Source organism: Lepidochelys kempii, chromosome 5 (genome assembly GCF_965140285.1).
Source record: "Lepidochelys kempii isolate rLepKem1 chromosome 5, rLepKem1.hap1, whole genome shotgun sequence".
In the NCBI taxonomy this organism is placed as follows: Eukaryota; Metazoa; Chordata; order Testudines; family Cheloniidae; genus Lepidochelys; species Lepidochelys kempii.
In genome coordinates this window covers 56,579,351-56,604,834 of record NC_136384.1, presented here as the reverse complement: position 1 = coordinate 56,604,834, position 25,484 = coordinate 56,579,351, and the positions used below count along the sequence as shown (strand labels likewise).

The following is a 25,484-nucleotide window of genomic DNA, read 5'->3' as shown; positions in this document are numbered from 1 at the left end:
GATCCCCAGTTTCCAGCTGTGAGAATGATTGATGGGCTAACTACTGCTTCAGTCTTGGAAGTTATTTCCTCCATTTAACAGAGTCAAGAAGACAGAAAATTGCCCCCTTTGTAAATGCTAATCTCACCACTCCTTCGAACACCCAACATAGCAATTTATTCAAGGCAAAGTCTTAAAATTGGGATAGTACACATCAGATGCATACTAATTAGCAATTTCTTTTGAAGGCTCCATCGCTTATTAAGGGTCTCCTTTTCCATATGTTCATCACGCCCCACTTCATCCTTTAATTACAAAACAGCACTTTCTACTAATTGTGAGAAGGTACATTGTACCCAGTATCTGTATTAAAAACTATACCTTCTGAGGCCTAATTTAGGGTCAGATAGAAGGCAGACAGATAGACAGGCATGAAAGCTTAGTACCACTGTCATCATCTTAAGCATATTCATTTTTAGCCCCCCCGGATGTACTGCTTTAGGGAGCATTCCATGAAAAGAGTATTATTTTGAGATGGCAAATTTCATGTTCTCACTGCATTGTTACCAACACTGGGTAACGAGGTGGTGGCTATTCCACTATTATTACTTTGTGCTGGAAAATAAAAAACATTCAGTCAATAATAAAACAACAGCGTGGACACTATATTGGAGACAGATTTGTCAGTAATTTGCTCTATATTGACTCAGATCATATTTAGTTTCTTTTTTTACAACTCATAGCTTTAGGTGTGTTGATATAGTCATTATATAACGGACCTTGAATTTTTCAAAAGCCTAGATATATGTTACCTGTAGATACTGACAGTCACATAAGATTTGCAGTATGAATGTGTAAAACATTAGGAACATCAGAAAAGAAAACCTGAGCAGGACAAAAAATTTATGTCTTGTTCTTGTTAGAAATACTGAAGTTTTTGCTTTGTCTTGCTTTCCTTATGTGACCCAGGTAACTGTAACCATAATATCAATTATTTACATGTCATTATTAAGTCCATCATTATTAACAGCTGTAGCAACAGCTGCATGTACATAAAGAATTGGTGGTCAAGCTTTAAGGTAGATATCGTTGCTATGGTGTTTTATTTTCTTATGATTTTCTAGACGATTTTGAGCTGTTTAGTTAGTTATCTTCTGCAACACATACCGCTCCTAAAGAACTGATTGAGGTAAACGTGAGTTATGAAATGAAAAAAGCTGTAGAATGTGGATTAGAACAAAATAAAAGATCCAAATGCTTATTGGAATTTATGCTTCAATAATAACTTGTATCATTGCGTAAAGGACTAAAATGTCCAAGTGGTAGGAATTCAGTAGAAGACGATCATTTTTAAAACTATTCAAGGGAAAATAAAATTCATATTTCAGGGACACAAGAGCTGGTCAGAAAATGGCAGGAAATGTTCACTGAAATCTTTGCTAAAATATTTTTTGCTGTTTTTTCTTGAAATTTCATTTTAATGGAAATTTTCCAACCAACTCTAAGTGAGAAACATGAAGCCCTAACCTTTAGCAATGAACATAAAAAGAACAATTATCTCATTGCATTTCATATTGCAGTATTTTCAATAACTACATGAAACCTTAAAACTGAGATTAAAATAGATGGGAGCTCATACAAGTCCCCGCTCCCAGTTAGCACCACATTATGGGCTGATATCCACAAAATATACTGTAAAGAAGTACAGTCAATGCTGTGGTTGCTCCATCATCCTTAACTCATATATTCTTTCCAAATCTTGCTGTTCTTGTGGTAGCTATGCAAAATCAACAATTGCTTCCAGAGTCCCAGAGGGAAGACTTCATACAATGCAGTAGCCTTTAACTTAGTTTCCTTGCCTTTGTAATAATACCATACACCCGCATAAGGCAAGCCGGAGTACTTGGGCTACATTTGGGTACGCTTCAGAGAAGGTGGGGAAATGAAAACTGGGCCAGGTGTGGGGCTGTTCTCCTGCAGCCTCTATTCCAGCCTATGGAATTTCAGCGTATGGGCTGGAATATCATTCAGTCTCCCTGCTCCATTTGCAAGGGATTTTGAGCAACTGGAACTACATAAATTTGAATCCAGAGATCCTCCATATGCCTGTCCCCTTTGCGTGTTAGCCTATGTGGAGCCAGAATGACACCCTTGATTCAGTGCTCAGGTATACCTGCTTATCCGCTGTGCCCAGGGTGCCCCTTCAGAATGCAAAGGGTCTTGCACTGGACCACTGCACCATGGGTGAATTCCACTAACAGCATATGTCATTTTCATCCAAGGTTCTTAAAGTGCTTTACAAACATTAGTGAACCAATTAACCCTCACAGCACTCCTGTGAGGCAGGCAAGTATTGTCATATCTTTGTTCAAGTAGCTAGACTAGGAGGTTAAAAGACTTGCTCAATATCACACAAGAAGTAAGTTATGTAGGGAGGAATAGAGCCTAAGAATCCTGGCTGCCAGTCCAGACTCTAATCTCAGCTTGTCAGACTCTTACTATTGTTTTACCAGTTATTTTGCATGTACTTCTCAGTGAGCATGTGTACTCTAATTCTTTCAAGGGACTGTGGTCTCTTGCTTTCCCCTTTTGGAAATGTTATGAGAGTGTCTCCCAGTCCAGTGAATAGCATTACTTTTATGCACCTTCCTGGAAGCTAACATTATAATAATTATTGATTACTATTCAGCCTGGAAGTTGGCAATAAAGTATCTGAAACAGTTTGAAAGTTGCATGTTGCCAACTGTGAATTTTATCACGAGTCTCACCACATTTACTATTTTTCTTAAAACCCGAGAACTTGGAGCTGAGAATCTCAGCTTGCACTAAAAGAAGAAAAACATGTAATGTTCTTAGCCTCGTGGTTGTGGGAAAAGCCTGAAAATGTAGTGAGTGGACACAAAAGGCTCACAAATCAAGATGGCAAATAAAAAGAACTCCAGATGTATTAGTCTTAGAAATCTCATGATTTTTAAGATCATCTCACAATTTTTGGAGAGCTGACTATTTTTTGGATGTTTGGGGTTGGTAATACTGCATTTTCTTTGAAGTTTAATAATGGCTCTAAGGATTACAATATCTTCAGCTAGAAAAAAAGATTTCACTTAGCTGGCATTTTATATGATATGTCAGGTCTGAGCCTGTTGAGATTTGGAATGGGCCAACATTTTAAACCTCAAAAATCATGTTTTAAAATGGAAACTGACAGACCCCTACAGTCTTGCAAGTGGTGATGCTATCATAATGAAATGTAATTAAATTGTCTCTGTCAGGGTGAGAGTTGGCCAATCATTCAGTGTACATCTTATGTGCCATCATTTCTTTCATTAGCTATTAGCTTCATCATCTTAAGGTGTTTTATTTTCAGCTATAGCATCACGCTGATCAAACTGCACCTCTTATTCCTTTTAATTACTAATGCTTTAAAGATGCTGCATCTTTCAGTTCACACTATCAAATCAATTTAGGCATCTCAAAAGCATTTCTGAAATATCAGATCCTATGTCAGCTGAGCAGAACAATGTGCTAATAATTATATTTCTCTTTCTAACAGGAGATAAAGCTCTAGAAAAGGTGACATACAGCCTAGGATATTCAGACTCTAGCTTGAAGGTCAATTGGACCCACAGACATATGTTACAAAATTGGCAACATGAAGGCTGACAAACCAAGAGATCAGTTACATGCATTTGGAATATTTAATTGCTACCCTAACTGGTTAAGCAATAGTTTGGAAAAGTTCACAGATTCTTGTTCTCATAGGGTGATATTCACCCTTGTGCAGTGGGCCAGCAGGAAGCCTATGCAGCAGTTAATCCCTATTTTGGAGACTTAAGAAGGCTTTAAATGGTACACCATTCTTGTGCTAGCCCTCTGCAATGGGGAGAATTTCACTATACTGCATAAAGAGCCCTTACTGACTAGTCTACTAATAGTCTATGAGGGATGTTTTACCCCTAATATGTGAGCTTTTCTATTTAAGGACAAATCCTGCCTTCTCCTCCAGATGCACTGAGCTCCCCAGATGCAATGGAACAAGTATAGTTCCAATATGTGGGGAGGGTAGGATTAAGGGAACCCACACAGAAGGTGTGCAGCTCCAGAATGCAGTAGAGTTCTGCTTTAATGGGGCTGTCTGTACAGTGCTGTGCCGGCTTTTGCTTCTGAGGATACCCCCTGGATCCACTTCTCATTGTCCCCTACAGTGCCCCGGGAACTGTGGCTGTTGAATCACTGTCTCCCCACAGGACTCCTTTATACACTGCACAGTTATTCAGACTGTAAGGAAAGATTTTTTTCCTTTTTGAACAATTTTCAATTGTAAGCAGCAAGATTTTTCCCACACAGTAACTCCTGTGGCCAACCCAGATAAACATAGCCCAAAGGGACAAAGGAAGATGCGTTAAACCCTTGTGTAAGCAGGGAAGAGAGTAGGCAGGTAGTAGGGTTGTCCAGGATAAAACAAGTCACTTTTAAGAGTTTGAGCCATGGTCCATAGGGAGAGGAGAAACAAACTTTATTCCCACTCTTTAGGTAAATTATTGAGTATTTTCTTGTCATGCAGATGTGACATAAAAGACTGGTGAGGGGGAAAACACAAAGACAACCGAAACCAACAATGAAGACATCTGCTCAATTCTCAGCAGCACTTAAAAACCCTTGTGAAATGCTGGGGTATATTAAAAGGAGTAGAGAATAATTGTTAATAATATTATAATGTTATTGGAGAGGAAAAATGACTTTGAGGTTAAGGCACTGGACTGGGATTCAGGAGGTCTGTTCCAGCCCTGCCACAGATTTTCTTTGTGAAGTTGAACAACTCACATAATCTCAGAAGGCCATTTTATATAACAGTGCCGGTCCATAGTCTCAAGGTGCCATTCCAGCAGCAAAGACAATCTGGCCACACCCACTTTTCCCCAGCCATTACTTGGGATGGCAAAGGAGCTAATATACTGGTGCTAAGCCCACTGAGGATTCCCCAGGGCATTGAAAAGCCTCAAGTGGCCAATCAAGATGGTCTTAAGGCTTTATTACACCAGAGAAGCACAAAAGAACCTCAGTGGGACAGAGAACCTGATCCTGCATTTCCATGGCAAAATACCAGATTTATGGACCGTGGAAATTTTCACATAAATTGGTGCAAGTGCATTTTTAGGTCACTGGTCAAAACAGCCATTGAATGCGCTGTTATGGGGGACGTGCCTCATCAAGCTAATTCAAAAAGCAACAAATACTAATTTTCTGGCACTGTGCTGTCCAAGAGCTTTCTATTATACACAAAGCATCAGGGATTTTGCTGTGACTTCAGTGCATTGCACATGCATGGAAACCCTTTTAGTTAAAGTACTTGACGATACTTCATTGTTTATTGGCCAATATGTGTAACTGCATTTAACTTGTACAGCCTGCTTAGGTTATGCCTAATGACAGTTTTATTTGTTTGCAGTTTTAGCCTTTCATTTTATTTTACTTTTGTTATGGTTTAACACTCCTTTAATTTATTAGAATTATAAATGTATTTGAAATGTGAATGCTCTCACAAACCAACACAGATCATTACCTTTTTCTTGCTGTGTGTGCAACATTTTGTGAAATCTACTTCGATGCACTGGATGTTGGTGCCTGAAAAATCAGAATGGGAGATAGGGAGGAGGGAATGACAGAAAGCCTATGTACATACTAAGTACCACTCATTAAGCCAGATCCCCAGTGAATATGACCGCTACACAAATGTGAAAGGGCAGAGGATTATTGCTAGTGGTCTCAGCAATGACAGGGAAGCAACAGATCATATTTCCATATTAGGCTTCATCTTGCTTGCAAGGATCCTTGCATTGTACACAGCAGCTTGTGTAAAGTGGTTACACTTCAGCCCAAGTGGAGGCTATGTGCGGGTGCAATAGGGTTGAATCCTAAGCATTATTATCCATATGGTCTGTTTTCTTACTTACAAGGGGATAAAATAAATAAGACATGGCTGGAGAATGGGTTTGTGCTTGCAGGCCACTCAGATGAGCTTTATCTAATTCCCATTCACCCCCTGTCCTGCACATTACTTTTTAACTTTCACTTTATACACACAATACTCCACACTTTTGGCTGTGAAGAATCAGGATGATTATGTGAAGGGAGTTGCACATGTTGCCATTAATTAGCCATTAATTAGCCATTAATTAGCAGTTCTTTCCCTCCACATCAACTGAGTGGAAGGTTTCCAGATTAACAAACTGTGGACAGTTAGGCCCCAGTCTTCCCCTGCAATAGGGCATTTTTAGACTGGTCCAGTGATGTAAATCTGCCCTAAAACAAGCTAATTTGGCTAGTGAGGAACACCTTGTAGAGGGGAATCCCTGGGTGGCAGAGACTCACCAAAGTGGTTCCCATATCAGCCCTTCGCTTGGCTGCCAGCAAAGGAGGACATGGCTAGGGAAAAGATAGTATGATAGGGCTTCTCTACATATTGTGATTCCTAGTTGTCAGGTCAGCCCTTTGGGACTGTATGCAACCAGTGCAAATTAGAGCAACCTTAAGGCTGCTCTGGTTTGTTGAAGGAATGGCCTGGCTATAAAACTGCCCAAGTATTGTGGGAGTATAAAAGTAGCATAAGGACACCTTAACATCTGGAGCTCCACTGAGCACCCTTCAGTTCCAGCTCAGCAGCATTGTAATGAAGGGGGTTGTACAATCAGACCGTTCAATTTTATACATTGTTAGGAACTACAAAAGGCAGAGACATTCAGAGGTAAAAAAAATGTTAAAAGACTCCAGCCACCTAGGATTTGTTTGGATTAGAGGCTTCGACTTGACCAGCCAGCCCCCATCTTAAGTACAACTTGCCTTTTCTACATTAGAAATTTAAGATGTGTCACTTAGAATGTGCTACCTAACACATTCCCAAAAATACCCTTTTCCACTCTAGTAAAGAGTAACCCCTAGTAATAAAAGCAGTTGAAAACTTTTTAGGGACAGCTTGAGCATGGTAGGTGCCTTTATCTGAGGAGTTCTGTAGAAGGTATGGAAAGACATGCTTTTCTATCCTGGGTGCTGGAAATGGGGTAGAGGCAAAGGTAACTTAAACCATCTTTCTATCTCCCTAATTCTGCTCCTCATCAGGTGCCTGCCCAGCTCCCAGCATAATTTGTGAACCATTACAACTTCACAGAATAGCCATTACACCTTTAAAAAAAAACACTGAAAAGCCAAACCCTACCAAAACAAGACACTCCACTGCACATACTTATCCCACTGGGGAGAGAATGAGAAAACAAATAATACATGACAGCTGTTAGTCTCAGTACCTCATCCACTACTGGAAGGTGCCCAGATTCAGTGATGATCGTATTATAAGAACCTGAATAGAATAAAATTGTGGAATGTGTGCTGTTGTGCAGGATGGAGGATTTGACAAGGTAAATTTTGAGGAAAATAATTCAGGAGATATGGTGGAAATGTCCAAGTTCACTAACAAGTTTCTACTGCATCATCCCTTCTCTGTGTTTATTTGTGGGAGAGCAGTTTTAATTCAGGGTTGAAGCTCGATAGGAGCCTTTGTGGTGGGGATGTGGTGAATCAGACCCTGTTCATATGTCTTCTGTATCCAGAATTTCCCCTTCTAAGGCCCCCTGGTAGAACAGAGGTTGTGGCCTTCTCAGCATGGGGTCTGGTGACTCCTGTGAATCGTTCATGTGGGCTTCCAGGGGTGAATCAGGGCCCAGACGTGTTTTAATTCTGATGAAAAGTAATAGAAAAGTAAATACAAAAATGAGCACTGACTTGCCTCTGAATCCTACTATCTTTATCCTTGGGGATTTGGATTCTATTACAAATATTAGCAAAGATCAAGGGCATTTTATTTTAAGGGCTAGTCTAATTGGGAAAAAGTTAATTCTATAAAACTGGAAATCAGCTAAAGAAATTAAAATTGATGTGCAGTCTGTAGGAGAGGTATTGGATCCTTCACATGGGAGTTGAACCTAAAGCTCCAAGGGCATGCTTTCATAGCTCTCCAAGTCCCTAGCCACTCCCCTCCCTCCATGCATATTTTACCTTTGATATCCTTGAGGTTCTTCTTCATCTCTCCCCCCATTCTGTTCTTGGGGCCACAGGGACACCTCTGCTACCTTCCTAAGTCACTGAGAGACACTGGGTAGCCTCTCCAACCAGACTGTTCATCTGGCCCCTTTCTCCTCTGTTCTAAAAAGTGTTCTAGGCAAGCAGAATATGCCAACCTCCACTTCCAGTAGTGTATTTGGAGCAGAAATTCTTCTAGTCCTGATGTGTCCCTTGGCTATTTAGTGAGCTGGGTAAGAGATCCCTCATTGCCCCTAGGAAGGGATGCTGACAACCGTACTTTAGCTCAGAGTGAAACTGCAGGACTCCAAATATGTTAACACCACCCCTCTCCCCCAATAAAAACAACAGAAAATGTCACAAATTTTATCCTATTTTTAAGTATATGATTATTATTCCCGATGCTTCTCATTATCTGTTAAATGCTGCTGATATATTCGGCACTGCAGAAGTCACAAATAAAGGCAGTCCTTGCCTTACAGTCTAAGGTAGACACTGAGACAAGAAAGTGCACAGGAAGACCCAGGAGATGGCATTAATTTAGAATTTCTTTTTTTTTTAAATGTTATTTTCAGTTCCCTTCATAAAGTGTTGAGAGGCAGAGATCATTTGACTCACATGGATCAATATTTGTGATCTTTGTGGAGAACTGAGGGTCAGATTCTCTGCTGGGTGGAAACTGACTTTGATGGAGTTCTATGCTGATTACCACCCAAGGGAGAATCCAGCCCTGAATCTTAAGGAGCAGTTGAAATGAGAAGTGGGGGGAGTAGATGGAAGCAGCCCATAAAGTGTGGACTATATTAATATTAAGCAGACATTAATTAATTCCTGTTTCAAGGGTGGTGGGACCAGGCTGGGGGAGGGGCTACCACTCCTTCAGTGGAAATTTTGTCAGAGCTCATCTGTGCCACCCCTTCACCCCCCCGGGTCATTCTTAAGTGTTTCACTTACTTAGGAGGGGCTCTGTGGCTGCTGGAGATGGAGGTGAGAGCGGGACCCAGAGCGGCTGTGGAGGTCACCCTGGCACCCAGGATTGGGCCAGGGAGCAGGTAGGAACTCGGGGACTGTCAGCAACTCCCTGTCATGTGAGAGACTTTTCCCAGCCTGGAGCCAGGTGCCCTCGGCCAAGTCTCAGTAATTCCCGTCGCTCCCAGTACAGAGCCCATCCTGCTCACCATCCTATCCCTGACATCCTGACTGTTCCCCACTCCCTATGCAGAGAACCCATCCTGATGTCTGCCCTAACTCCCTCGCTCCCATGCATAGCACCCACCCTGACTTCCCTAAACACCCTTCCTTCCCCCCTCTGCCCCTAGCTCTCCGTGCTCCCCATGGTTCATACATTTCCTGCTCTCCCACCCCACCCCCCAATTCAAAGGGAGCTTCTACCACCTCTGACCTGTTTGTAAATACTTATAGAATGCAGAACACTGATGGAGTAAAAATAAACTGTCAATATAACCATCTAATGTGTTAAAGATTATTTAGAAATATTAGACCTGATTCTCCTCTCAAATCAGTATTATGCTGGTGTAGCATCATAGATGTCCCTATGGATTTACAACAGAATGTGTGATGAGAAACAAGCCCATAAGATGTACAGATAGAATATTTAAAGTTTAAGTTAAAAACAGAAATGAAAAGGAGCAGTTTTAGCATATTTCCCCAAAATAAATCATGGGGGACCAGAAGATCAGAAAACTAGCTTTGAAACCACAAACTTGTCAGTGAGTTTATGGAATAAGTAACTGCTCTTGGGCTGTAGATGGAAGGGATGTTTCTAATAATCATAATAAAAAGCTAAAATTACTTATAATAAGTTACAGTTCAATGGATAAAAGAAGAGAGAATTTAAGGAAAAGAGCATTATTAGGAAATTAAAATCTACATGAATGAAAAGGAACTTGAAAGGCAAGCACTGACTCTTCAAATAAATGTTTTTTTAGCAGGAATTCTAAGCTAATTGTTATATAAATCTGTGTTAATACTACATTTGATTTTTAAGATTCTATAGAGAAAAATAATTATTGCATACACAGTAATTAATACAATTAATATACAGAAAACTCAAGTATATTGTCTCCAGTAAAAACTCTATGAAAGTAAAATTGTTTTGTAAATAACGTTGAAAAAAGAGACTCTGAAATGATAAATTTCAGCTTAACATAAAATCATGTTACTAGGAATTTGTAACCACAAGATGTCACATGATAATATCATCTATATTAAAATGTGAAATGAGTTAAATTGTGACTAATTAGTTATGAAGTGACAAATATTTATAATAAAATTATATTATAGATAAAATGAACTATTCATATTTTATAAATTGGAACCAATATTGGTAAATCCATATCATATAATGTAAATGTTGAAAAAATAACTGATGTTAGATACTTTTTAGAGAAGCCTAGTCTCAAAGAAATATATTCCAAAATAAAAACTATCTGATTACAGAGCTAGTCAAAACTGTACCATAAGCTTAATAGTACAAATATAAAATGATCCAAACTCATCAATGGAATGGGACATGAATAAGAATAATGTAGAGTTGCAATTATATTCAGAGATTAATATATGTTAATGAGTGTTGCCAACTCATGATTTTATCATGAGTCTAATGGTATTTGGTGTTTGTCTTAAAGCCTCAGCTCCTGAAGTCATGTGCTATATACGAGTCTCACCTTTCATTAAAATAAAGTAAGGGGTGTAGCCCTCGGAGTTGTAGAGAAAAGCCTTAAAACATGAACCCTGAGAGCTCAAACACTAGAAGGCAAAACAACAACAACAAAACTAATTTTAAAAGCCCCACAAACATGTAATATTTACTTCCCATCCTGATTTTCCTTTCTTTCCTTTTCTCATGATTTCTGAATGCTTGCACTTAGCAATACTGAATTAAAAGTCTGCATATCCAAAACTACTGGTTTTGATCTGGTGAAAAAGTGGTATATTCAATTAATTTTAAAATGCTGATGATAGTGAACTACTGAAATGGGGCTTAAAATTCTGAAACTTGGGTGCCTAGGTATCTAAAATTCTATTGACTCAGCATAGCACGTAAGCACATGTTTAACTTTAAGTACATGCTTAAAGCAACCCCTACTCAATAAAGTAGAGCACTTAAACATGGGCTTAATTTCTAGCACTGAAGTCAATAGGACTATTCATATGTTTTAAGTTAGTCATTAGTTTAGGTACTTTGGTGATTCAGAGTGTAACTGACCTGATTTTCAGAGATCCTGAGTCTCATTGACTCCAACAGGATACATTTAGTGTGACTCCTCAATTTATCACATGATATCCCCTGCACATATGAGATATATGTGTATATTTGTGGGGCATGTGTCTACTGTGTTACATATTGCTTGTTGTTTCCCTTAGTCTTCTCACACTTACACTTAAAAATATAAAAATCTTAATCTGGAAAGGATAGGGATGGAGAGAAGAGGAAAAATGAGGATAACAAACATAAAGGAACATACAGTTGGGAAAGAATGGAGAAGAGAAGAAATGGACAGATAGAAGGGGACGATAGTGATAGTTGGTGTTGCAAAAGGAAAAATGTTTCCTGGAACTAGGAATTTTGTGATAGCTCTACCGATTGTTATGTTAACCTGGAAAGCTTTGCTTTTCAACAAAATAAACATTTGGTTTACTTTGCATCACATTGCACAAAAGTAGTAGGTTCTTGGAGGAAATGGAATATTTTAATTGCCTGCTGGTAGTTTGTCAGAGTATTTTAAAATCCCAGCAATGCTATTTAATTCCTTGGGCACACCCAGGGTTTGAAGTATTGTAGGTAGCTCTAAAACATGCAGCTATTGCAGTTGTGGTGGAATACATGGTGGAGAAAAGTATAAAGAGAGACTGCATCCTCTTGGAGGGCCATCCTTCAGGATCACAGAGGAGGAAGCAGAACAGCGTGGGTTAACCTCCTACAGTTATCTCCTTAGGTATAGCATATGTAGCCAGTAGTTTATTTAAAAAAATACATATACCTCTATTTTTTCATTTCAGGTAATATTTCCCAGGGTGCTTCACTACCAATATGAGATGAACATTAGCACTGAAACATAAAAAGTTAAACACAAAATACTGTAATCTTAAATTCTGTTATGTTTTAATGACAGATACAATGTGAACAACTTGTAATAATACCGCATGGGTGAAATCCTGGCCCCATCAATGGCAAAACTCTCACTGATTTCAGCGGGGCCAGAAATTCACCCCATGTGTATTTATCACTTTTCTGTCAAAGGGTCCCACTTCCAAAGTATATACAAGGACAACGTAGTCATGGCTGATAGGCAGCCATCTTTATGGTAGAGGGTGTCAGTCCTTCTGAGCTTGTACCACTACTATCTTTAGGAGGGAAAAGCTTCCAATTGGAACTACGAAGGGAATATTTTAGGTAGATTAAGTCCAGTTACCTGGGAAGTTTAGCCAGGATATGAAGATTAACCTAATCATATGTATAGTGCCATAGTATTTTTAATTCCATTAGTGATCAGGGTCTTAGTATTACTTTTCACCTGAAAGGGGGCATGTCCAGCACTGTGGCAGCCTGTACCACCTAGTCCAGGGGTCAGCAATCTTTCAGAAGTGGTGTGCCAAGTCTTCATTTAGTCACTCTAATTTAAGGTTTTGCATGCCAGTAATACATTTTAATGTATTTAGAAGGGCTCTTTCTATAAGTCCATAATATATAAATAAACTATTGTTGTATGTAAAGTAAATAAGGTTTTTAAAATGTTTAAGAAACTTCATTTAAAATTAAATTAAAATGCAGAACCCCCCAGTCTGGTGGCCAGGACCCAGGCAATGTGAATGCCACTGAAAATCAGCTCGTGTGCCACCTTCGGGATGCGTGCCATAGGTTGCCTACCCCTGACCTAGTCACTACTGACTCAAAAGAGGAGCAAACCACCTATGGACTCACCAACTTGTAACAACACCTGGAGGTCTCCTATCCCAGATGCAGCTTAGTTGATGACATCTGAGAAGAGCAAATCCTGGAATAGTATATCTGGGTGAAGACTCAAAATAGCTTTATTATAATTTAGGAATAAGTTTGAAACCTTGGGAGGAAAGCCACTAATTATTAATCAAGTAGTATTAGAGTAGCATGTAGAGGCCTCAGCCAGGGGGTAGACTTTGTGCTGTGCATCTCAGGAGATATAGCCCAGGAAGGGGAAGACAACGATAGTGGCTTTAAGGATTTTAATAAGGAGTTTATCCCATGCACATGGGGCAGCAAGCTGGAAGGAGCAGAGGTACTTACAAAAGCAGTAGGCAAATGGGCGATTGAGGCGGGTATCATTGGCAGAGTGACAGTGGGGATCAACACTGTGATAAACTAATAGAAAGGATAGGTAAGGAGAAACTTAATTGTGAAGGGCCTTACTTAAGGACAAGATATTCCTATTTGTGACTCTCTAGCAACACACCTTCAAGTAATACTTACAGAGATGATAAAAGTGAACTCCAGAATCTACATATTACAAAGACTTGCCAAGTACATATGGAGAAAATAAAGCCATTAGCTAGAAATGGGAAAAATTAAGATGAGAGGCTATTATGGCATCTTCTAGAATTAAAGACTCAGGGGTTATGGGTACGCTATTGCTATATCTATGCTGTAGGACTGTACCATGATAAAATCCTTTGGGGCAATTTAAGCAACTGAACAAATTACTCTTAAGTTAAATGATATACTTTATAACCCACTTCTTATTTTAGAAACATTTAATATTATTAAATTACCTAAATGGCAAGGGAGGCCTATGCTTAGTGATTTACTAATTGCCAGAAGAGTCATTCCAAAAATGGAAACCCCAGACGATCCCACCCCAGTTCTGAGTGGCTCACTGGTCTCAGTTATAGACTGTTGCTATGCTGAAAGTTTCTTTTCACATATATTCAAGAAGCTATCTTTGACTTTGGCCCTAGTTTTAGACAAAGCCCTGGCTGGGATGATTTAGTTGGGGTTGGTCCTGCTTTAAGCAGGGGGTTGGACTAGATGACCTCCTAAGGTCTCTTCCAACCCTGATCTTCTGTGATTCTATGATCCTATGATAAACTGGGTGAAGTTCTGACTCCATTGATGTCAATGGCACTACTCCCATTGATTTCAACAGGGCCAGGATTTCACACACACAATCCTTCCCCTTTCCTTCTTCTTCCTCTGTATCCAAAAGATTATGTATTGGGTCTTAATCTGGGTCTTAATTTGACCCATAGTTTGATCATGTGGTTGTGCCTGCTTTTTTTCCACAGTGGACATTAACAACAGTCCGTGGCCCCAGTGAAGCAAAGCACTTAAACATGTGAGTAGTCCATTGGTTTTAATAGGATTATTCACATGCTTAAAGTTAAGCACAGGCTTAAGTGCTTTGCAGCATTGGGCCTTTGAGGTCCTCAAAAGCTCAAATGGTACCCCATATGTCAGTAGCTATCATTGCTTTTGGGGAACTGTCACAGCTTCTGATGAAAATATATTACATTAGGACTGATAGCAAGTTTACTACTAATAGTAAGGCACATACCATACTACTAACTAATTATTTTATTCATATAACATTCCATGCTAATTTTATAACTTAAATCAACATGTTCATTATACATGGTGTATTTGTTCTATGTTTTATTGACCTAAGAAAAATAATAAAAAATGGTTAATCAAAAAGAAATCAAGAGAGGGATCTGATATTCTGTGGATCACTTTAAATGAATAGTTTGCAAAGTTGAAGCTGGATGGCCAATTTTTTTCAGACCTAAAACTGAATATTCTTTTCCTGGAAACCCAGATCTCTATTAAGTGTGGTCCAGTGGTTAAAGTACTTGAGCACACCTCAGGAGGCCAGCATTCTGGCTCCTTCTCTCTCAGTGGCCTAGTGGCCTCTCTGTGCCTTAATTTCCTCATCTGTAAAATTGAGATACTTATACTGATCTCCTTTGTAAAGCACTTTGAGATATATAGATGAAAAGTGCTACATAAGAGGTGGCCAATACTTCGTTCTTTGGAGGAGGATGAAAAATATATAATGCACCATTCCAATTCTTTAATATCTTCTATGAAGTGTGTGTGTGTGTGTAATTCTTTAATATCCTATGTGAAGTGTGTGTATGTGTGTGTGTGGGTGTGGGTGCATGGGTGGGTGTTTGGGAACAAAGAGGAGTGGGATACCTCTTTGAGCTGCCCTGAAGTATGAGATTTGATTATCTTTTTTTCTTAGTTTACCTAGCTACAACTATTGTTAATGTTCATAAAATAGCCCGGGCCTTTTAAAAGTGCCTCCAAAGTATTTGACTTGAACACTGATCTTGCAAGTTGTGTGTGGATGAGTATCTGAAGGTGCCTGGGGCCTCACTGAGGTCAGTCGGGTTCTGAGTAGGCCCCAGGGTCTGTCCATGCCCACAGCATGCAGGAACAGGTGCTTGGTCACCATTCGCTGGCCCTCTCTTGTGATTCATTGTACAGATGATGGGGCTACCCTACCTGTTCTAGTATTATAGCAGAGAAAGGGCACTAAAGGAAGCAGGAAGGATTTCTTGTCTTGTTGCAGCTTGTCATATGGTTATTTAAAAAAATAATTAAAAAGAGGCTAGTTTAATTAACTTCCTTAAAAACATAACCCCCAAACCCTGAGCAACATTAAAATCTGAAACATAGCCAAGAAGCTAGGGATATGAGCATGTACTGCTGCTGCTAAGTGTGGCCACCAAACAACACGATAAAATGGACTGCCAAGGTGAAAATCCAGTTGATGGTACACCTCAGGGAAAGCAGCAATCAAAGAGAGCAAGAAGTCAGGAGAGCTGAGAGGTAGTACTGTTTCCCTGGCAGAAACTAAGTTCCAGCATTTTTCCTGGATTTTTTAGATGCTCCTAACTTCTCATTTCACTTTTCCACAGTACTGCCCTGCAATGGATACAGCTCTAAGACTCCATTCATAAAGTACTTAAGCACATACTTAACTTTAATTGAAGTCTAGGCTTTCGATCAGGCCCTAAGTATTTTGTCCTCCATCTACCTATTTATTCAAGGTTTTTCTAACATACTTATCACCAAGATTTTTAAGTGCCACATAACAATTAAAGTCAGCACCCTATAGGGCTGTATTTTCACAGACTCAGTTGTTTCGGGTGTGCATGCTCAGGTGCTTCTTGGTTTTTACTCCACAATCATTTCATTTGCCATTGCAGAACTGCAAGAGTTGCCTTGCTTTTTGCTTTCTTGAGGACTGCATAGGAGTACTGTGTTGAGTTAAATCAGCCCTGGACGTGGGAAGTATCCATGTAAGGGGATTCTGCAACGTTTGATGGTGCTATAGAAACTTATTATGGAAAGAGGCAGGCAGAGTTAAATGTTCTAGAAAGTCACAAAAGCATGCAGCACCAGTTTTCCATCTGGTTAGATTAAAAATGGTCCCAGTCCACTATTATTTCTTAGGTAGATATTTAAAAAGAGCAGGAACAAACAAACGATCAGCCCCTTCGCTGCTGTTGGGCCATGCATGTTCCTCAGCAGCAATTTCTACTACCACGTTATGAAACACCAGGGGCCTAAGGTGACAAGCTATTTTCCACACATGCTTTGTACATCATTTAACATTAAAGAAATTAACTTTGGAAGGGATGATCTGATTAGTGCCCAGGAAGGAAAAAAAACCTCCTTTAAAGTCCAGAACAGATTTTAATAAATTAGGGGAACCAATTTTCAACATTTCAACATTCATTTTTGAAAAATTCTGTGACATCTACCTTTGCATTTCAGGGGCATGATGGCAGAACTATAACGTCCTATCCGGATCAGCTGATGGTGCAGACACGGTCTTGATGTGGTGTTGTCAGCATGAAGATGATAATTCATACTGTAGGTCCTAAAAATAGATGCCAAAGGAGACACAGATATACTGAAGTGCATATGCCCCATAACAGAACCTTAATCATTAAATAGACTTTTGGTTTCTAATACTCTCTCTCTACAGTACCTTTCCTTCTTAAATGCACTCTTTAAAATACATCAAACTATGATGTACAAAAACTACACTGATGTAAAACAGTAAGGCTTCAATTAGCATTTATTTCTATAACATGATCATACTAACAGAGTTCAGATCACTAGAGGTTTATCATTTGTAGTGTAACTCCCACCTTTCTCTCTCTGCTCCTTGCCTTACAGTCATTACTCTGCATGGAAGTAGGGAAGGACTGAAAGGTATCTATTAAAATATTGACAGCCATTGAACAAGGTCACGCTTCTTGTTCTTTCCAGATTTCCAGCTATTCTTTGATAAAATTGGCAACACTTTGTGTATTTGCACGGAGTTAAGCATCATGAGATGAAGGAACCTAAAAAAACATCAAAATAGCAACTAAATTTATGGATGGTACAATAAAAAATGTTTTCTTTATCAGTGCCTAATGAGATGGAGGACCTGGGTCATTCAAATTGCGCTATAAAGCATTTTGATTACTTGTTGTTACTAGTTAACTGTGAATCTTCTGATCTCCTGATTTTGACAGACAATGACCCTGTCATTAAATCAAAGTACTTCCTATTACAGTAAATGGAGAAGCACAGTTCTCTGGAGATACCCTGCGGGCAGCAAGCATGCATATATGAGTTTGCCTGTGACTGGTGGGGGTTGGGGAAGGGGAGCGGGGAGAGAGACAGAGATTTATGGCATCTAGCATATATAAGACTCTTATATACTACAAATGCAGCCGTGTCAGGGGATCCAGTGACCACACAGTTCCATTGTACAGTACAGATAGTAACCTTAACCTTTAAGTCTTGCTGTGGAATGTAGTTAAGGGCACATCAAGACTACAAAATAGAATCATGTTGTGTTTCGGTCAAGGGACAAACATATTGTAACTTGGTCCCCTGACATGATTATATTTTTAGAATAGATGGGGCCTTCTAAAGTCAGGTATTGTACTACTACTAACTGCTGCTGCTATTGCTGATGTAGAGGAGACACCTGCTAACTCCCTCTGCTTTGTAAAACAGCCCTTTTAGCAGCAGTAGGAGTACGTTTAGAAAATATTAATACAGCTCTTAATGTTACTGACAATTTGCTCTTGACAAACTTTTCACACGGAGGAGAAAGGTGAAGACTCTGTCCCAAATCTTCACTGGACGGTGGAGGCTCCTGGGAACAGTCATAGAATCATAGAATCATAGAATATCAGGGTTGGAAGGGACCCCTGAAGGTCATCTAGTCCAACCCCCTGTTCGAAGCAGGACCAATTCCCAGTTAAATCATCCCAGCCAGGGCTTTGTCAAGCCTGACCTTAAAAACCTCCAAGGAAGGAGATTCTACCACCTCCCTAGGTCCTGGCTTACCTGACCCCAGCAGAAATTAGAGCATAAGGGGGCCCATTCTAACATCTGCCATTGGTCTAAGCTTGATATTGGTGCAAAGTGAATCTGGAAGACTGGAGAATCCCACATGGTGAATTTTACAAAATCCGGCAATATTGCCAATGTGTAGTAATATCACCAAATATAATTTTTTGTGCAATTTCATAGTGTTTCCCTAACCAGACATCATTTTTAGGGTTTTTAATTTTATTTATTAATTTATTCATTTTTGTGCTGAATTAGTCTACTTCTCACCACTATTTTGCAAAACATGAAAATTGTGTTGGTACTGGCTTTGTAAGAGCTGCAGCTGATGCAACACTCAGCAGTTTATCTCCTAAATGGATCAGTTAGGCAAGACCACATGAAAACAGCATTCACTGCACTACACTGACCTCACCATTCAAGGTCACTGTTCCAATTTAAAGCCTGGTTCTGGATCCAAGAGGTGTACTCCAGAACTCACAGCCCAGGGGAGGGTGGGCAAAGTTGGCTTTAAGCCACATTTGTGCCCTCCAAATTCTAGGCTGATCCAGGACCAGCATGGCCTCTGACATAATTTAGACAGTCCTGGGGCAGCCTATTCCCAGCCTGCTATTGGAGGCAGCACTGCCCAGAATCTCTACAATGCCACTAGCTGTGGCCACACACCCAATGTGCCTCTCACCTCTGGCATGCCCCCCATGCCAGCACTTGTGAGGGGTCCTCAGACAACACCCTGCAGCCATCTTTCTCAAACTCCACACTGGGAGAATCCTTTTAGAGTCCCTGTACAATGCTCCATCCTGGGTCTGAGAATATCACCTCTCATCCTCATCTTTGAAGTTTCAGTGGGTTAAAGTCTGATCACCTCTCCTTCTGCACCATTCCACAATGCTGACCAAGAAGGATGATATCACTGACAGTACCCAGGACAAAGCTCCTTAGAGCTGGATGCAAGGCATTTTCAGTGAAAGGAGCCTGGAGATAGAAATCCTGATGGCAGAAGACTGAGATGATTTTGTATTGTGCCTCCTTGAAAACTGCAGGACAAAACTTTTTGAACAGCCCAAGAGAGGCAATAGCCCAATGGCTGGAGAATTATCTTCCTGTCCTGAAGAACACCAGTGGAATACAACTTCAATGAAGGTGGAGCTGGCAAGGCTGAGCCTTGGAATTCTTGTGTTTGGTGCCTAAGTACCATGGCAATTGATGAGCTAAAAATAGACAGAGAGATATGCGGAGGCATCACATCACAGAGCAGGGAAGTAATAGCTCCTCTCACTATGGCTTGTGTGTGACTGCACTTGGAACAGTGTGTTCTGTTCTGTGAACCACAGTACCAGACAGAAACTGACATTTTACAGTGTTGTTGAGAGAGGAGCAACAAAAATTATCTGGGGATAGAAGTGATTGACTTATAAGGAATGTTTAAAAGAGCTAAATATATATAGTATAGGTAAGTGACAACTCAAGAGGACATAACAACAATGTACTAATAAACTTCAGAAAGGAAGAGGAATTATCTACAGTGGAGAAAGAGGACATAACTAGGAATCAAGAAATGGAAAACAGGCTGAGCATCACAATAAACTTCTTGGCAGTGAAAGTTATATTGGGATTTGTTTAGTTGTTTACAGGCTTTTGTAAATGACACTCTTCACTCTAGTAGCTGAGCACCTCACTAACACTTTAAAATAACCTACAGTGCTTGGTGATGTCTTAGTCCATTCTTTTTAATGAAGAGCCATAAGAAGGAGCTCAGGAGATTCTGGGAGATAAATACAATGCTGGAACTTCGACAGTATTGCCAACCCCAAATGTTCCTAAATCACATATCAGACTCACCAAAAATCATGTGATGGGCTTTAAAAGCTTGAGATTATGTAAAAATAATAGGGTTTTTTGTTCTTTTTATTTGCCGTCTTCTTTCTGAGACTTTAGGGTGCACTGGGGTCACATTTTGAAGCTTTCTCCACAGCCTCAAGAGTCAGAAAGTACTTTTTCTTTAAGAATGAAGGCTGAAATCATCACACATCCACTTGACTCCAGGAACTGGGGCTTTAAGAAAAACAGTAATTTTCATGAGACTCATGACAAAATCATGAGAGTTGGCAACTGTGCTTTGAGAAATCACCCAATTGTTAGAGAAGGACAATAATGGAGGTAAAGCTTTAGACTCCAACCCCAGTACCAACCCCATAGAAAACTCCATGACCACCGAATCCTAATGCGGTCTTTGCTACAGTGTTAAAGGCATGGCTGGGGAGAAAGGATCCTATTGCTGTTTCTTTGAAAAGTGGCACATATTTTAAATTTACTCTTTCTAGCTGCCTTTGCTTCTTGTATACTTGGGAAGGTGCGATAGGGCCTAGAGCTGGAACAAGATACTACCTAATTCTCAGCTCCTCCACAAGGATTGTGAGCCAAGGCATGTGGTTCTGGTGCTGCTAGTAAAGTCAGTCATAGAGATGATAGAGCCTGTGTAAGGAGTACACAGCTGTGCCAATAGCTACAGTCTTGTATGTTTCAGGAATTACCTCTGTCGGACCCAGTGGCACACTCTTTTCAGCTACCTCCTGAGCTATGCTTCTTGTATCTCTTTCACTAAAGAAATAGATTAGGAGGGAATGTTAGAGAGACAAGCTGGGTGAAGTAATATGTTTGACTGATATAACTTCAGTTAGTGAGACAGACAAGCTTTCAAGCCCCACAGAGCTCTTCTTCAGGTCTGGGAAAGGTACTCAGAGTGTCACAGTTAAATACAAGATAGAACAGATTGTTTAGCATAAGTAGTTAATACATAGTTCAAGGGACCATTCCAGGTGAAGTGGCCAATTAACATCCCTCCAGTCACAGAGGGGAAAGGAAGGGGGGGGGGGGAAGCAGCTGGAGCGGGACTTGTTAGTGAGTTATAGATTTTTTAATAAGCCATAATTCTAGTGTCTCTCTTCCGTCCCTGATTTTTCATGTCTAGCAAAGTTATGAATTTAAGCTCTCAGGCTCATCTTTTGAAAGTGTTGTGCAGGTTTCCTCGAGGACGAGGGCTGATAGGTCAGCTATAGAGTGATTGCTTTGTGAAAAGTGCTCACCCATAGGTGAAATGGTGGTTTTGATTTTTATCATTTTCCTCTGTGAGTTCACTTGAGGGAATGTGTCATTTTAGCATTTGTTTGCCATTTGCTAACTCCATTTGCTAACTCATTCAATTCAAAAGCTTTCGTACCAAGTATGTATAGGAGAGAAATGCAAAAAAGAGGATAGGTATTTCAAACGTTGGTCACCTTTTTCTGCATGCTCAGAGGTGGAGGGCTCCCCAGTTAGCAAGCCAGAATCTTTAGCCGGGTTCTTTGAATATTAACCTGATCCTAAATAAGTAATACATAATGTATGATACAGTATGTTAACTTTTAATGTAACCTGGCCTTAATAAAGTTTCAAAACAAAAAGTGGATGGCGAGGACTGCCACAGTTCTTTCACCTTTGCCATTTTCTGGTTGGAGTTTGAAGAAATCTTTCAGTAAAACAAGAAAAATATGATCCTTAAGAAAAATTCCCCCATGTAATAATCCTCCTCTCCATCATTTATTTCTTCTGCTTTACAGCTTTGCCAAGGAAAAATAATACAATTAATTCTAAAGTATAAAACATTTAGCTGGTTTTGCTTCTTAGGTAGGATTATCGGAAGTGTCCTTGAGCTATTTTTCATCCAAAAACGCCAGGCATATCTTCCTCGACAAGCTCTCTCCTGTCTGAATACTCCTGATCTTGGATGCTGCTAAAGAGCAACCTGCAAAGAAGTGTCATGGCAACTGGAATTAACTTTCTGAACTTCAGCAGTCATTAGCCAGTGTCATGTGTAAATTTAGTTTTTGCTGAGCACAAAGCGTCTTCACTGGTGAAAAATGTGTTTCACTCATAGTGGAAAAAAAGAGAAGCAGAACTGATTAGAAGAAAAAGAGGTCCCCCCCTTTTTTTGTGAATCCAGCACAAACATAGATTTTGACATTCCGCAGTAAGTATGAAGCTTGTTTTCTGTTATCTCCAATTAATACCTACTGTAGGTAGCTAGTCACACTTCACAAATGAGCATTATGTATTTGTATACAGGAGCTATTGATTTCTTCTTTGTATCTCAAATTGCACTGATTCTGAAAAAGGAACTAAAAATTAGATCCTGAATCCCTCTACAGCTGTATGCTCTGTGTCCTCCTGGGGTCCTAGCACTAGGAAAGATTCTGCTCTGAATCTCAGCCAGCCACTGAAAAATTGTACAGGTTTTGTGGCACAGATTTGTATGGTACTCTGTGGCTCCAAGCTCCATATTTGATAGGTCAGGATGGAAAGGACCATCAATATCTGGAGACTCATCTCAACAAACACTAAAAAAAGAGGTCACAGGGTGCAGAACATCATGGGGGTCCTCCTTGGGCTCTGATGATGGTGAAGAAAGCACTGATCCTTGTGCACATTCTCCAGCAATCAGGCTCTCTCTCCCTCCCCCTGCCCCCCCCCCCCAATCTCATTTCACCAGCACAACCCACTCACACACACCTATTTTTAAAAAAGTTAAAAAAAAACAAATAGGCCATCTTCCCCTACCATCCTGGGATCATGCAAAGGAGTAGCTTCAGTCCTAGCCCTGAAATAAGTGTGCTCCCAAGTTCAGGGATAGATGCTTTCTATGAGTCAGGAGTGGCAAAGTTTGGGAACACAGGGTGCTTATTCATTTGAGCTCTCAGTTTCCTAAGCTTCACCTGAGAAGTGTTTTTTGCTTCTATGCTAAGCCTGTCCTAGAAGTAAGGGCTGCAGCATTTGTCCTCTAGGCTCACATCTGACTTAAGTCACAAATGAAGGGGGTTTGGGCCTTAGTCTTGTTTCCAGTGAATTTTCATCCATGTTCATAAATCACCACACAATTCATTGCACTTTTTTAACCTGATAAAATCCAAGGATTATTAGCCAAAAATCCAGTGCAACAGAAAGAAAAGCACCACTGTAAATGCCTGAAGACAAAACCTGTGGTAGTTCAAATATATTCAAAATGCTCAAAACCACCAAGTGTGTGGTATGATATGTGTGTGTGTGTGTATGTGATGTCAAAATTCTGTGTTCTGATCTTTCTTTCCCTTGATCAAAGCATCAGTTTATTGAAAGCTCCCTTACTGCCCTAGGGCACACTGCAGACATCCTACAACTTGGGTGCTCCTGAAGCCCTATTGATAACAACACGGTATATCCTGACCCTTCCATTACATCACCAAAGGCATTACATGGATGGCACTCCACAAAGACAGTAAGACAGCTGTGAATGTTGAGTACTGTATCCTATGCCCAGAGTACTTCAAATCAGATTAATGCCTTATCAGCCATTATTGGGACACGAGAACTTGAAATAACTTTGGGAAGACAAGCAAACAAAACCCAAATGGTGAGCTCCAAACAACAAGTAGTATTAACAAACATTTCCCAAGAGAAACCAAAAAAGTATCTAAAGATGACAATAGTAGTTTAGAAAGTTACTCTGGTGACAGACCAAAAACACAGCAGAAACACAGAAAAGTAGGTAGCAATTGTAGTATTAGAGAGAAAAGAAGAATAAAATGTAAAGTACATGTGGGATGTTCAAGGTTCAGAGCTTTTCATACTTATGACTGGATGCCTTTGTTGCAGGGTTAACCAGAAACATCTCTTTCTATCTCTGATGGCCGGACAAATTCTCCCACTTCTTTCAGACATCTATCTGGCCATTATGATCCATGCTTTTGCTGCTTCAAGACAGGATTACTTCGACAATTTCTATCTAGGGATGACAATGGAAACAACACAGAAGTTGAAGCTTGGCCAGCCCACAATGACCTGTCTCTTTAATGGAGAATATATCTCACAGGTGCTTCGTATATTACACTGCAATATCACAGGTGCTTCATGTATTCCTCATGCAATATCAGTTCAGTTTGCTACTTATTTAATTGATACAATTCTAAGTCTTGGTCCTCCTATTTAGGGCTCTCTACATGCAAAGGTTTGATTTTTTCAGTCTGTCCATCCATCCGGCATTACCCCAAGTATGTTATGGTGGGTCACGATGATTAAACTGATGGCACCCAGAGTCAAACTGTCCTGCAGTGGCTCAAAAGCATGAATACCAGCCTCAGGGCAGATTGTTAAAAAGGCACAAACCCCAAACTGATTGTGAGTTCTATACTTAGATTTCACCAGCTAAGTATCAAGTGTAAACTCCTCAGGTGCTATAACAGCCTTACCATGAAAAGAAAATGAGTACTTGTGGCACCCTAGAGACTAACAAATGTATTTGAGCATAAGCTTTCGTGAGCTACAGCTCATGTCACAGACAGTCGCCTTGGGTACTCCTAGCTTGTTACCTAGCCAAGTTTGCCTTTGTGATAGATGATCCCTTACACCAATATTCAGGTTATGACCAATCCTTTACTCCAAGACAATTGCACTTTAGGTCTCGCACCAAAGATAACACTTGTAGCTAATCCTGTATTAACCTATCTAAAGATTTATTAATTAGGAAAAGGAAATAAAAAAGTTATTTACATGGTTAAAGCAGCTAAACATATATACACACAAATGAGTTCCAATTTTCAATTTCAAAATGTAATAGAAGCTTCTATGATAAGCAAGCTCTATATGTCCTTTAGGGCTAACCCAGCCCAAGCACTGGGAATCTTTCGCTTATGCTTAGTAATCCTGGACCCTCAGAGTCTAAGCAGCATAAAAGATACAGTCCCTCCTTGTTAGGGCTTTTTATTCCTTCCCTCCTTCTGCTTTGAGTTACAAATTCAGCTGTTGTGAGGAATTCACTTGCATGTCTCCTCTTGGGTAGGGAGGAGAGAAGAGCAATCTATAAAGTCTTTCATCCTCTGATGCTCCACAATAGTTCATCTGGTGTTGATGGGCCTTCTTAGCAGGGCAGGACATAACACCTCCTTTTGGAAACTAGTATATCATACTTGTTAGTGCTTTTCCCCTATCTGTTACCGAGCAAACACTTAAATATTACCTTATAATGTGAGATATGTTTGCCAGAGTCACATCTAGGAGA

The 25,484-nt window shown here is 40.0% G+C and overlaps 1 protein-coding gene across 8 annotated transcripts in view; it reads right to left on the bottom strand.

Moving 5' to 3' along the window:
• Positions 1-25,484, bottom strand: part of LOC144930554 (uncharacterized) — a 157,960-nt gene that overhangs the window by 21,732 nt on the left and 110,744 nt on the right. For 3 of the 8 annotated variants that reach the window (XR_013635779.1, XR_013635780.1, XM_078852795.1), the window contains exons 2-4: positions 24,058-24,212; positions 16,822-16,940; positions 5,543-5,604 (exon numbers count right to left, since the gene is read on the bottom strand). Coding sequence is in view for 1 of the 8 variants with exons in the window: in XM_078852795.1 (XP_078708921.1) it covers positions 5,543-5,604; positions 16,822-16,940; positions 24,058-24,098 (222 nt within the window). In the remaining 7 variants the exon portion in view is untranslated. The remainder of the gene's footprint in view (positions 1-5,542; positions 5,605-16,821; positions 16,941-24,057; positions 24,213-25,484) is intronic. The other 5 variants (XR_013635785.1, XR_013635783.1, XR_013635784.1 and 2 more) reach the window with 2 other exon arrangements.